Raw genomic sequence first — 14,780 nt, forward strand, 5'->3', positions numbered from 1 at the left:
TGATTCATTATGGATGGGCTTTCATGAGTCCTGTGTTTCCAACAAGCTCCCAGAGCTGCTGTTCTCCGAATTAACTTTGAGTAGTAGTATTTGACCTTTCTCATTGTTGTCACAGAATACCCGACAAGAGGCAGTGAACATGAGTTGTTTGGGCCTGCAGTTCAGGGGGGATGCAGTCCATCCTGCTGGGGAGTGTGTGGCAAGAAGAGCAGGTGGGGCAGCTTTGCATCTGGGGCCACATTGTGTCTGCACTCAGAAAGCAGAAGAGTAGACAGGAAGCAGGAAGCGGGGCAGGGCTCTAAAGCTTCAGCAACTGCCCCAGTGACCCACTTTCTCCAGTAAGGCTTCACCTCCTAAAGTGTCCACAACCTTCCCCAACACTGCCCCCCGCTGGAGACCAGGTGACACATCTCACATTCAGACCAGTCCAAGTGGGAAGAAGGGAGTACGGTGCTTCTTCGGCGTGAAGATGATTTTATTCAGAAGGCAGAGTCTCCATGTGGTAGGCCTGTGGTTGTGAACTGGCATTTCCTGAGAGCAGTAACTGAACACGGGAGTGGAGGAAGTTGCATTGTTGATGTCTGTGCATAAGGCCAATTTTGAATATGGTTAAGAGCATAATAAATAAGGCATGGCGTCTTCAGACAAAAGCCAGTACTGTAACAATCTGGGTATCCTCTCTGAATACCAAAGTTGCTATTATTGTTTATTATTTTAGTTCAAAGTATGGTAAGCAGTTGAGTGTGAGTTTTTGTTATTCCTAGTTACTTCAGATCTTGCTTTATAATGGGCGTCTCAGTTTGTCTCTACATCTGTGTTGATAAGAATTAGTAGTAGGACTCACTTTCTGTTGGGCACCACATTCTTTTGTTGTGACACCAGGTACCAGGCTCCTTCATTATGGTACCTTAAGATAATCACATATTTCTAATTATCACTGTTAAAAATCTGTAGATGTGATGATAGTTCAACTTTTGGCCACATGGATCCTTGAGCTGTTGTAATATCCCACCTTCATGAAGTGATTCTCAAAGTAACTTTGTATTACTTCTTCTAATCACTAATAAGTATAATCTAAATCTAATTTAAGACCCTGCAGGGGAAGGAGAGAGAGAGAGAGAGAGAACGAATATGTGCATAGTTCAACCTCAGGCACCATCCACCTTGTGTTTTTAATTTTTTGAGACAGAGTCTTTACTTGACCCTGTACTCAACCTTACTGATTTAGGCTATGCTGGCTAGCCACTTAGCCCTGGATATACCTGTCTCCAACTCCCCAGAGCTACAGTTACAAGCATGAACAACCTCCATGCCTGGCTTTTGTTAAATAGGGGTTCTGTGGATTGAACTCAGATCCTCAGGCTTGTTTTAGTTACTTCGAAAAGGGCCTTACAATTTTTCATCTAATGATGGCTGGAGTTTGATGATTTAGACTTGTGAATACTGTCTAATAGGAGACGATTGAATTAAGTACTCAAGCTTGATTGAATTAAGTACTCAAGCTTTCTGACATCTGCGAGATGAGTGATGGGAAGATGTGTTCTTCACTTCTTTTCCGTTCATGTCTCCCATTTGTATGCAAAAGGAAACCCCCACCCCCCACCCCCCCACCCCCGTTTATAATAATGGTATCTATTCTGCATTGTTGAATGACCTAAGAGGAAAAATAGTTTCTCTTGCTTTATTTTCTGAAGCTTACCCACGTCAACTCATTATTCTTACCTTAAAAATTACTTACTTAGTCCAGCGTGGTGAAGGGAATTCCAGCACTTGGGAGATGGAGGTGGAAGATCAAGAGGGAAAGATCATCCTTTGTTATATAGTCAGTTGGAAGCTAACTCAGTTACATGAAACCCTCTCTTTAAAAGACAAAACAAAACAAGCTTAATGTATAGACACTTATTGTTGGTGTACCCAGCCCATAGTGTATAAGCCAATCTAATAAACTCCCTTTTGTTATTTTTAAAAGGACTAATTTTAATTTTAGTATACAGAAAAGGCAAATGTATTTTTTTTAACCACTGAATAGTAGTAACCTTCCCTTGCCCCCAAACTAAGGAGTCTCCCTATTTATATTAGGAGATTGGGAATCCTGTAAAATGGTGTGTAGTTGATTGGTATAACCATGGTGACTTTTGAGTCAGAATTTTAAGTTTTCACTTATGAAGGAATGCCACCGAGTGTGATCAGGTGTTTTGATTCAGTAAAGAGTATGCTGGCCATGTAGCCAGACAAATTTAGGCTCTAGTACTTTCTTAATACCTATATGCTATGTTACTTTGGGTGGGTTACTTAATATCTGTCATCATCTGTTCTGTATACTTATGAAGGCCTTTTGTAGCATTATTTTGAGAATAAGAAAAATAGGATGCATTATTACTATTTAACAGAATTTTGAAATTAAGTAATTTTATTTTACAGTTGACATTTTTATATAAAATTGAAAGCAAAATTTTATTACTTCGTATTTGCATAGACAAAATATGATTTATCCCTGCTTTCCTTTTTTTTGAGACCTAGTCTCTCTCTATAGCTCAGGGTAGCCTCCAGTCTTTCTCCCAAGTGCCAGCACTAAAAGGGTGTGCCGCATGCCCAGAGTTTTTAACTCTTGACATGAGTGGGAACTAGAGTCTTTTGACTTATAAGCAAAAGAACCGTGATTGTAACTGCTTCTTAGTTAATGTGCACAGTGGCCGCACTGTTAAAAAAGCATCTGTAGCCAAAAATGTAAGTGGTAGTATTAGCTACAGTTTGTCGTTCTCAGGATGTCAGTAAATTCAGTCCAGCTGCTGTGATGCAGTGTTCAGAAGCCAAAGAGTAAGAGAGGTCTTAGTTATAAGATCATTCACGGTGAGGCGTTTGAATGAAGAATACTATGTGCAAATGTAACACTTCACTACCATTCAAAACAAAGAAAGGCATAAGAGATATCTCCCATGTTGAGTAGAAGACAGGTAATTTCAGTGAGCGTATTCCATAAATTCATATTCCCGAAGAAGGCTGCTTTCAATGGCTTCTTATGTGTCACCAGCAGGATCAGCACACTGATACCTTTCTAACAGGATTCTCAGTGGTCACTGCTGATGCAGCAGTGTGGCATTGCCAGTGTGCTTTCCCTTTGAGGAAGCACCTGTAAAGTAAATCTAGCCTTTGGTAAGAAAAGCAATGGATTTTTTATTTATTTTATGTATACGAGTGCTTTATCTGCATGTACAACTTCATGCCGTAAGAGGGAATCAGATCCCACTATAGATGATTGTGAACTACCATGTGGTTGCTGGGAATTGAACTCAGGACCTCTGGAAGAACAGCCAGTGCTCTTAACCACTGATCCATCTTTCCAGCCTGGGAGAGCTATGTATGATTCCCAACAGCTACAACACTTGGGAGAGCAGGCCCTGCACCCTACCAGAACAGCACAACAGATCCAGCCCTTTAGCAGGGGTATGGATGAGCCACCTCTGAAACTGTGAGCATGGGACAGCTGTCCCCATTTCCCATCTGGTGGGCCAACCCTACAGCAGCTTCCAGGCCCAGAACCAGGGTTATGGCTTGGCCTGCCCCAACATCCACCCTATCTATGATCTGCTGGAGCATGTGAAGGGATATGACCTACAGACCCAAAGCTGCAGGATCTCCACAACACAGGGTGCCAGTGGGATGTCCAGGAGGAGCCCTAGCAGGGGCCCAGCATCAAACATGTAGTGGAGACCAAGGGCCTAGAACCAGACCAATGATTCTTTGCAATGAACACTTGCAAGTAAAGATGTATGGACCAAGGAATATGCGGTGTGACTTGTTGGGTTGCACTGCAGCTTCCATGATGAGATTTTTAATTCCTCTCTCCCTCCCCCCTTTTTTTTTAATTTTCTCATTTTTTTTCTCTAGAATTTTGTTTTATTTGGGGGAAGGGATACGGAGTCAGAGGGCAGATGCAAAAGGAACAGGGAATGAATAGGATGAACATACATAATATGAAAACCACAGAATAAATAAATTTTATTAATTAAAAAAAAAGAAAAGAAAGCAATGGAAATGACTGCGAAGCTGGCTCAAAGGACACATGAATTGATGAGCAGTCAAAGTGTTTGGATCTGGTGCCTTCAAGATTTACTTTGTGCTTCAATATGGGAGATTTTAATAAAAATAAATTGCTTTTCAAAATGTCTCACATATTTAATGAATGCCTGAGTAGTCTCTAAACAATAAACTATCCTTGTCCAAATAGTCTTTTCCTCTTTCGGTAACAGATTATTCATATTTTACCAAGATTTGGTCTGGTTTGTTCTTAGAGAAAGTATTTCAAATAATAACCTCTCAGCTAATTTTCCAAAGCATTGACATTCTTATCCTTTTAGACACCATGCTGGTTAATTGTTTGCCAACTCCACACAGGCTTAGGTCATCTGGGAAGAAGAAAATTCAACTGAGAAAATTGCTCCGTAGGGCATTTTCTTGAATAATGATGGATGTGGGAAGTCTACCCCTAGGTAGGTGGTCCTGGGTTCTATAAGAGAGCAGACTGAGCAATCCATGGGGAGCAAGCCAGTAAGCAGTGTTCCTCTGTGTCCTCCCCTTCAGTTCCTGCTGCCAGGCTCCTTCCTGCCCTGATGTCCCTTTAGGATGGACTGTGATTGAGATGTGTAAGCCAAATAACCCTTTCCTCCCCAGGCTGCTTTGGGTCATGGTGTTTTATCACAACAAGAGAAAACATTCGTGTATCTCATAGGTACTAATACTGTTTTTTCTCGCACAGATCCAGTGTCCCACTTGCCAATTCATCTGGTGTTTTAAGTGCCACGCTCCTTGGCATGAAGGTGTGAACTGCAAGGAGTACAAAAAAGGAGACAAGTTATTGCGTCACTGGGCCAGCGAAATTGAGCATGGGCAGAGAAATGCCCAGAAGTGTCCAAAGTGCAAGGTGAGATAACCCCTAGCAGGACAGGAAAGGAAAAACGACACCCACATGTAACTGAGCAATATTCACAGTTTGGAAGTGTAACGTATTCATCATTGCCTGCTCAGGTGTGAAGAAGGCTTTGCTGTTTCATTTCTCAAGACTAATTATGTTGCATGTCAGATGGAACATGTGTGTGCACATAGTGTCTATTGTTGTCATTAGCATGATAATTCAGACTTTAAGAACGCTACTAACAAATATTGGTCTAAAACGCAGAAATCCTTATTTTTCGATTACACATTAAGATACGTGAGCAAGTAGATGCCGTTGTAAAACAATAGAAAAGTTCATTTCACTTGCCATGGATAACTGCAGGCCTTGTACCTGGAGCAAACTGAGTCCCCTAGTCCTCTGCTCTTCTGCTGCTGCCGTTGCCTGTCACTGCTTTACACGCCTGTCACTGCTTTACAATGTTGACCACCGTTGTCTTTTTGTAAATCTGTTTGAGGACAAGGCTAGTGCTAATATCAGGAAATGGTGATTTGAGGCCTGTTTTTCCATTTTTCTCTGGACAACCATTCATGTCTTCAAGAGTTAGCACACCTCTGAGCTGGAACCTAGATATTGAAAACTATCTCTGCAATAGCCAAGGAAGATGACCTCTACAGAGGTCAGCAAGTCATTCTAATTCGAAAATATGAGACTGAACGCTACATGATACGCATCTGTTGGAGTCTGACATTTTTATTTTAAGGTTTACTTTAGAAAGTGTGTGTGTGTGTGTGTGTGTGTGTGTGTGTGTGTGTGTAAGTCTTTGTGTGTGGCTTCTATATTTGAACAAATTTACTTTGGGTAGCCATACTGGGCCCAATTTTCTTTAAGGATAATTTTGCAGTTGCTTCCTTGAGACCTAGAACTAGGTAAATAGAATTTCAATTATTAGAAAAGAATTTAAAATTAATAATGGTGAATCCAAATTGTAGTAAAAGTATTTTATGAATTTATGTATTAGTGAGCATGTCATGTTTTGCTGTACCAAATTCATATTCTTTTTTATGCATATAGAAAGTAAACAGTGAAACTAGTTACTGAAACTAGTTAGTGAAATTTATGCTATATTCTTAGGTGACCAGAAGAACTTTGTGAGGAAATTTCTTTCTGTGTTATTCAGGCTGGCCTGGAACTCCTGGCCTCAAGTGATCCCTCCTGCCCCAGCCTCCTCGGTAGCTGGACCTCCAGATCAGCTTGACTTAATTCTTGAAAGTGGTCCATAGTGACTTGAGTTAAGGTTTCCTTACTTTTCCCTGCCCTGGAGAACAGAACCAATTGCTCGGTACACATTAGTTTTTGTCCCGTTGTAGAGGAAGTAAACAATGAGGCAGTTCACCTTTCTCTTGACAACCACTGAGGTATTTCTCAGTTTCAAACCCGATCCAGGCCAGTAGGGGTTGAGGAGTGTTATTAACTCATTCTCCTGAACACTTCCCTGAAGAGTGTACTTCACATCTCTCTAAATTGCTTTAGGAACATTTAGTCTGGTTCTAAAACTGTGCTCTGAACGAATGGCCATGCAACATTAAATGCAGTGGGGGATTTCGGAATGAACGGAAGCAATACAGAAAATCAGGCATTCGTGACATCCGTGTCTTAAGCTGACATTAAATGGAAGGCTGAAAGCAAAAGCAGCCAGTGTGTTTACGGAGGGCACTAACAAGGGCACTAACAACTTGTGTAGTTTCAACAAGTACAGATAAATAGCTAAGAGAAGATGTAGGTGCTGCACCCCTTTAGAGTAACAGGTAAAAGGTAACGAGGCTTTCAAAAGAATTAACCTATAAATAGTCCAAAGGAAAGAGCCATAGAACCGTTCACATGGCAGTATCGAAACCACCATTTGCTGGTGCAATCCACACCCATGAAGTGTAAGTCACACGTTGGTGTAAGTCGTATGTTACGGCTTGTTTTGATTGCAAACACTCTCTTTCTTCCAGGCATGACTTGAAAGCTCTACATTTCCTCATCTTTTCTTTTTCTTTTTGGTCTTTGAAATCATTCCTCTTTCTTCTCCAAAGAAACATTTCTTCTAATAGGAGTTAAGGAGACGGATTCAGTGAGTTGATGTATTATACCCTAAGACCTCTTTTCACAAATCATCCATTAAAATTTACAAATACGAAAAAAGAAGATTGAAATTTTCACACACAATGCTTCCAAGTGCATAACTGTCAATTTATTTTCATGTAAATATTCTCAGTATTTGTAACAAAATGTATTTGAATTTTATTTTGAGCAAGCTTATTTTTATTTTTACATTCTGTTATCTTTATGCTTTTAAGTTAATTTTATAGCCCCATCATTACCTTTTCTTTTTCTTTCCTCCTCTCTCTCTCTCTTTCTTCTTCATCTTCCTCTTTTTTCAGAGAGACAGTATTCTCACCATATGGCTCCTGGCTGGATCTTGGTTGTAGACCAGGCTAACATCAAACTCACAGACATCTACCTGCCTCTGTCTCCCTGCTTCTTGAGTGTTAGGTAAAGATGTGGGCCAGCCCCCACTCCCATTCTCGCTTTTGAATACAGAGGTTTACTCAGTAAATTATGACATAGCATTCTTGTAAAAATGAATTTCCTGTTTGTGTAAGTTCTGACTCTAAAGAAAACATAAGCTTATTTTGACAGATTTCCCTTCAACTGAATCACAACAGAACAAAACATAGTTCCCAACGATTTGACCTGTAAATTAAATTTAACACAAGTAAAGAAATTAAACTTTATTGGTGACAAAAAACTGTTCAGTTTCGTGCCCAAAAGTTCATCTTGACACTATACATGAGATTCTATAGTGAGTTAAGATTCACTAAATTAAATAAAATTAAAAGTGCATCCTTCTAATTAACAAATATGTCAACAATATAGAACTAAATAAACACCACTGTTGTAAGAAATTCACAGCTACACACACATATTTTAGCCTTAAACCTTCGCTCTAGTCAATAGCTGCTCGTGAGTGTTCAGGTTTTCAAACAAGGCATTTGATTCCCAACCTTGAGGACTTCTTTAAAATCTTGACCTAAAATGAACAGACAGAAAAAAAAGCCTTACATTTTATTTTCTTACCTTGCATGACTGTGCCTGCCTGTAGTCCCAGCACTCAGGAGACAGGGACTAGCCTCGTTTTTTTCTTTTTTTCCTTTCCTTTTTTTTTTTTTTTTTTTTGGTTTTTCAAGACAGGGTTTCTCTGTGTAGCTTTGCGCCTTTCCTGGATCTCGCTCTGTAGACCAGGCTGGCCTCGAACTAAGCCTCATTTTTTTTCTAAGGCAAGACTCCTGCCCTCCAAACATGTGTTTTCAACACATGAACTTTGAAAATACAGCAGTCCATACCCTCGGGCTGTTTTGCGTGATACTTTGAGGCAAGTGCAAGGCAAATAGGAAGCTGAGTGACGAAGACAAGAAAGCGCTCTGGAAAGAAACAGTTCTCTTCAGCACTTCTACCGCGAAGGTTGCTCTATTTTTGCGTCATTAAATGTGGATGATGAGTCCACAAATAGCCATTAAATTATCATCAGTAATCTTTAAAATATTTGAATTTGCTCATAATTAAAAATAAAATTCAACTAGGAGACAGGATGCCACAGCTTTGTGGCATCGCATAGCTCACAGACAAACATCTCATACAACTTGCATAACTTTTAGAGACCCAGATATCTTTTTGTTTTATTTAGTTTGCTTTGCTTTGTTTTTTTGTTTTGTTTTGTTTTTCCCTTCTTTGAGTAAAGGGCAACTTTTGCTCAGAATTCAGAGCTTACTAAAGCAAAGTTGAATTAATGTTTTCCAAAATTATTAGGGTATCAATTTTGGTGGTGGATGCTGGAGACAGGGGTTAAAAGGGAATTCATTAAACCTCTTCTTCCAAATTACTTTTTCCCTTAATGTCAAATTAAAAACTATTTACTCAAACTTCTCTGCCATGTGATGGAAATTAGCCACAGTGAACCAACCTGATGATCTACAGCTGAGCACCTTGATTCTCCTCTTATGCATGTAAGCATTAAATATAGATATATAAGCATATAAATGTATGCTTCTGTTTGAGCCATTTTATAAGACATGGTGTAGAACTAATTAATTGGGAATTACATATATTCTAAGGCTAATAACATGATTTGTGAAGTAATATGAAACAATGGTAGTTAAATAATTTATTCTAAGCCAACACATTCCTTATTTCAAGATAAAAGGACAGTTACTTTTCTGCTTTTAAAGGACACGTTGGAGCTGTGATCAGTGGCAGTGTTGACCTTTGCTTCCACGTGCTCTGAGTTAATTCCCCAGTAACGCACACACACACACACACAAACACACACACACACACACACACACACACACACACACAAACACACACGCGCGCACAAATAAGCCAAAATATTAATAGGTGATGCTAAATTCTGGTATGCAGTCTTTTCTTGTGTTTTTATACTGTTAACACATTAATGATGATAACAGTGCTGTCTCGGATGCCGACATCTACTGCTGCCCAGCAGCCTCTAAGCTTACAGTCGTCCCACATCAGCTACCAAGTGCTGAGATGATGGACATGTGCCATCATACCCACCCAGAACTGTATTTTTAATGACCAAAAAAAAAAAAAACAAAAACAAAAACAAAACCCTTGCCTACTCTTTGAAGATTAAATATATAATGCAAATATATTGCATTCTTTTTTTAATTGTTAAGTTGCTCTGATTATGAAATAGAAACAAGTGACACTTATAATAACAACATACACTTATAAGATATAAATATGTATTACATTAAAAGAAATAGGAAACAGGTATATACATATATTGATGCTTAATAAAGTTTGAAATTAAAACATTACCTGTCCTTTGTATTTAACAGTTTTAAATGAAGGCCAAAAAGTGTATGACTATGTCTAAACATGTATATATATTATGTATATACATATATATGCATACATGCACACGTATATGAAAGCATTTGTGTATATGCAGTTATAGCATGAGAAAAGTCAATGCATTTTAAAACCATGCAAACATATTTTGGGCTTAAATATAAAATGGAGTTAGGGTCTAAGTTCAGATACAATCAATATCCCCAGTTGCACAATAGTAGTATAAGTTAAAAAAATGTGCTATATGAAAACTATGTAAATATCTTTGTGTTTATACATGTAATACTTAGGGTCTAAGTTCCGATATTATAAGTAGATTTCATCTGTGTGAATATCTAATGCATTTGAAAATTACATGCCCAAAGTCTAGTTCTTCCAGGAGACTCCAAGACAACATCAGCCTCATTTGTGATAGCCAGACATCTCCTGCCAAATAAAACAAGAATTCTGAACTCTCTAAAAAGGGATGAAAGGGCAGGGCCTATTGAGAGTCACCCAATGGCACCTTCTGGAAGGGGTGGAGCCTCATGATCCATTTAGGCAGAGGTGTGTGAGTAAAACGCTGGAGGCCCAGTCTTTACATGAATACTAATGCAGCCATTTTTCCTGAAGGATCTAATGCTCTCGGGTAGTTCAGTTTGAAGACGTGCTTTCTGGTTCTGTAGTAACTTCAACTCAGAATTTAAACTAAAATGGAGCATGCAGCTCGGTGATAGAACAGGGACTCAGCATGTGTGAGCCCCAAGCTCAGTCTCCAGCACCAAAAAAGAAAAGAGAGAAGAGAGGGAAGGCTAAGTTAAAAGAAAGAATGAGTGAGGAGGAAGAGAGGGAGGGAGTGACAACCTTGTACTTTAGTGGGATTTTACAGAATGTTGTAGCGGGGTTCATGGTGAGAAGACACCTCCTGGGGAGTGCAAGCCAAATTGTTGAGAACTTTTATTGCGTGATGAAGGGTTTCCAAGAGAGGGTGTGACCAAGGTGCAGAGGTAGAAAATGTGGCATATGGGAGCCACAAATGCTTGGTGGTGACTTTAGTGTCAACTTCACAAAAGTAGTGGCGAGGTGGTGCTGGAGAAGTCAACCAGACCCCAGACTTTGCATACTCCTTAATCTTATTGTCTCATCTAGGAGCCATTCCATGGATTTGAGCAGGAGTTGAGTGGTATCAGATTTATATTTTAGATTGCTGTGGACACTTTGAAAGTAGGTGTAAATAGCTAGAAAGAGATGATCATATAAGCTTAGGCTAGTTGCCAAAAGGCTGAGAAGACAAGGATCAGACGTTACCTGGAACTAGATCTCTATGACCTTGATGATTAGTTCCACATAGAAAGTTTAGAGGAGGTTAACCAAGCCGCCCAGTGGACACTTAGCTGTGTGCCCAACAGGATGAGGATGCCATAAACTGAGTTGTGTATTGGAGACAAGATAGAGTTTTATCTTGTTATTGGTAGAATAAAGCACTCTAGAATGATCCTAACTTGAGTTTTGTTTATTTGGCTTGAAAATGACAAAAGGCTTATGTGTATGACTAGTGAATAATTGTGTGGATCTAAAGGCTAAAGGCCAGGCCCACAGATGAGATAAAGAAACGAGATATAGTGGAGGGACAATGAAACCAATGACCTGTATGTGGAAGAGGTCACCCAAAGAACATGTACGAAGAGCTGGAAGTATGGATGGAATTAGGGCTCGATGAAGAAGTAGGAACCTAAGAGAGATCAGAGCAGAATGGAAACCAGAGGTCATTGAAAGAAGAGTACATCAAAGATCAGGGAAGAGATAGTCATCAGCTGATTAAATGACACCAGGTAATACAAGAAGAAAACCATTTTATTTTATTTTATTTTTTGGTTTTTTTCAAGACAGGGTTTCTCTGTGTAGCTTTGCGCCTTTCCTGGATCTCGCTGTGTAGACCAGGCTGGCCTTGAACTCACAAATATTCACCTGCCTCTGCCTCTCCAGTGCTGGGATTAAAGGCGTGCTCCACCACCACCCGGCGAGAAAACCATTTTAAAACAAGTTCCTTGGGTTTGGCAGTTGAGTGATCGTGGATAACATCCATTTGTCTTTTTGCAAGCGTTTGTTGAGAACATGCTTGTGTGAGATTTATGCGAGACCCTCAATAGAAATAACGAAAAGATGTACAGAGGGCTGTAGAGGTGGCTCAGCACTTGCTTGCAACCCTGAGGACCGGAGTTCACATCTTCACAACCATGTAACAACACCACACACTCCGGTAACTCCAGCTCTCGAGTTACAGATTGCCAAAGCTAGCTGGCTTCCTGCTTAGCCGAGAAAATGAAAGCCTCGGGTTCGCCTGGAGACCCTGCCTCAAGGGGACAGGTAGAGAATAGTGGACGAGGACACAGATCTCTTCTGCCCTCTGGGCTCGATCACAGAAGTGTCTGTCCCCTCCCCACCCCCACAGAGACAACACAAACACAAATAAATACATGGATAAATAGATAATTAAAATATGTACATGATCTGGACCAACGTAGCCTTTATTAGCCAGGGCTTAAGCAGAGGGATGCAGATAATTAGCGGTCCCAGTTATAGAATAAGCAGGCACCCAGAGACTCAGTGTCATGAGAATGCCTCCCTGCAACACTACTGAGCTAGTCAACTGCTGCTGGCCAATCATTTCTGAGATCAAATGTCACTTCCTCAGATAAACCTCTTCTCACCCTCACCACCAGATCCAGCTCCTCCATGAGGTGTTCTTCCCACCCATACTTCATCGTCTACGTAGACTTTTTTTTATCGTTTGGGAGATATATTTTTGTACAGTTGATTAACATCTGTTACACTTTAAATAATACACTTCTTACGAGCAGGATCCATGTAAGATCTTTATCGGCAAACAAGTTATTGTCTGTTGGACAAAGGAATACATTAAAAGACAGCTGGATGTTTCTGGAACATGGGTTATGTTCCGCTGAGGAAGAACTGAGATGTGAATCAGAGGAACATGGAGTTCAGAGTAATGTTTGTAAGTGACAGAAAGGACAAGGTGGGAGTAATCTAGACAGCCACGGGAAATTAATGGATGTTCGAGGTGTCCGGAGCAGAGGGGAGGGGTTGAGAATTGAGTGTGAAGGAGAAGATGCTGAACTCCGAGGTTTCTGAGGACATGGGGACCTAGGCTCAGGGGAGCTATAGTAAAGGAGGAAAAAGGAAGTGAGGGGCTAATTTGTAGCAAAGCTCTACATGGGGATTTGGAAATTGGACAGTGTTTTATACCCACTTCAAAGACTTCCTGTCATCATAAACTAACTGTAATACAGAAGCATGCATAACACTCTCTGTAGCTTACTGAAACCAAATACACTGGAGATGATTAGAATTGCCTGTGCTGGCTTTACCGAGCTAACATCGCAATAGGAGATACCAAGTCACCGTAAAATCAACATTTCATTTATTGTTTAGAACATGTTTGGGCTGGAGAGATGGCTCAGTGGTGAAGAGCACTGGCTGCTCTTCCGGTGGACCGGGTTCAATTCCCGGCACCCACATGGCAGCTTACAACTGTCTGGAACTCCAAGACCTGACACCCTCACACATACGTGCAGGCAAAACCACTAATGGAAGTAAAATAAAAATTTTAAAAAAAGGAACATGTTTGACAGTAAAAGCAACTGCTTTTCATGCCCTTGGTCTTTAGGGTCTGATAACTGTCTGTCAACAATAAGCTCTTACCCTCTATCCTTGACATTGTCTATTGACTCCCTGATGGCAGCTACAGATAGTTTATTTATTTATTCAGTTTATTTTATTTTACATTGCTTTTTAAAATAGGATCTTACTATGTGACCCAGACCATCCTCATGCCTCAGGCTCCCAAGTGCTGGGGTATACAACTAGTTAGTGTAATTGCTCCTTGGTTACTTGTTGGATAGTGCCTGAGGAGATCTAGTTAACTACATTTGTCAATTTGCCACAGTACAGGGTTATTTGAGGCCATCTCAACTGGGGAATTGTTTTGACCAGACTGGCCTGTGAGCATGTTTTTGGAGTCTTGATTACTGATTGACATGGGCAAGTTCAACTCACTGTTTGTGGTCCTACCCCTTTAGCAGATGGTCCCAAGTTAGAAACCTGGCTGAAGGATAATACTAAGTTCTCATCTGGGGTCTATGACCTGTTTGTAGCTGGAGAATTTTTCTCCAGCTCCCGCCACCAAGTCCCGCCAGTCCCAGAGCCCACTTATAAAATAAACATATAGACTCTTACATTATTTAAACTGCTTGGCCATTAGCTTAGGCCTGTTATTGTCTAGCTCTTACTCTTATATTTAGCCCATTTCTATTAATCTTTATTTTGCCACATGGCTCATGGCTTACTGGTACCTTACATCTTCCTTGTCCTGATGGCAGCTCGCCGTGTCTCTCTGACTCAGCCTTCCACTTCCCAGAATTCTTTTCCTTGTCCCGCCTATACTTCCTGCCTAGCCAATGGCCAATCAGTGATTTATTTACTGACCAATCAGCAACACACTTGACATACAGACCATCCCACAGCATTTCCCCTTTTCGTTTCTTAAAAAGGAAGGTTTTAACTTTAACATAGTAAAATTACATATAACAAAACAATTATCAAGCAAGAATTACAGTTACAATATTAAAGAAGAGATCCTATCTATCTTATATTTGTAAGTTTAAGGTTTTATATCTAACTTATCTTTTATTATAACTAAGGAAAATTGTAAGTATCTAGTCTTTAACCACATCAAAGACCTCAGAAGGATATACTACTACCTGAGAAATGGAGAAGGATATAAGCAACTTTTAGGAGTCTTGTAGGGTAGACAGAGACAGCTGGCAGCCTGGACAGTCATTCAAAGTTCTCTTGTAAAGTTGGGGCATCTGTCTTCAGCCCACAGGCCTAGAGTCTCTTATTTACTTTTTTCTGTGTCCTGTAGAATGTCTGGCAGTTTTCTCTGCAAAGCAGGAACCTGAAGGAC

General features: G+C 40.2%; 1 protein-coding gene across 1 annotated transcript in view; it reads left to right on the plus strand.

The window, feature by feature from the left end:
• The window catches only part of Rnf217 (ring finger protein 217), a 118,303-nt gene that overhangs the window by 88,843 nt on the left and 14,680 nt on the right, over positions 1-14,780 (plus strand). The window contains exon 6 of the mRNA XM_059272975.1: positions 4,757-4,921. Coding sequence (XP_059128958.1) covers positions 4,757-4,921 — 165 coding nt within the window. The remainder of the gene's footprint in view (positions 1-4,756; positions 4,922-14,780) is intronic.

The sequence above is a fragment of the Peromyscus eremicus genome, chromosome 8b, assembly GCF_949786415.1.
Source record: "Peromyscus eremicus chromosome 8b, PerEre_H2_v1, whole genome shotgun sequence".
Taxonomy (NCBI): domain Eukaryota; kingdom Metazoa; phylum Chordata; class Mammalia; order Rodentia; family Cricetidae; genus Peromyscus; species Peromyscus eremicus.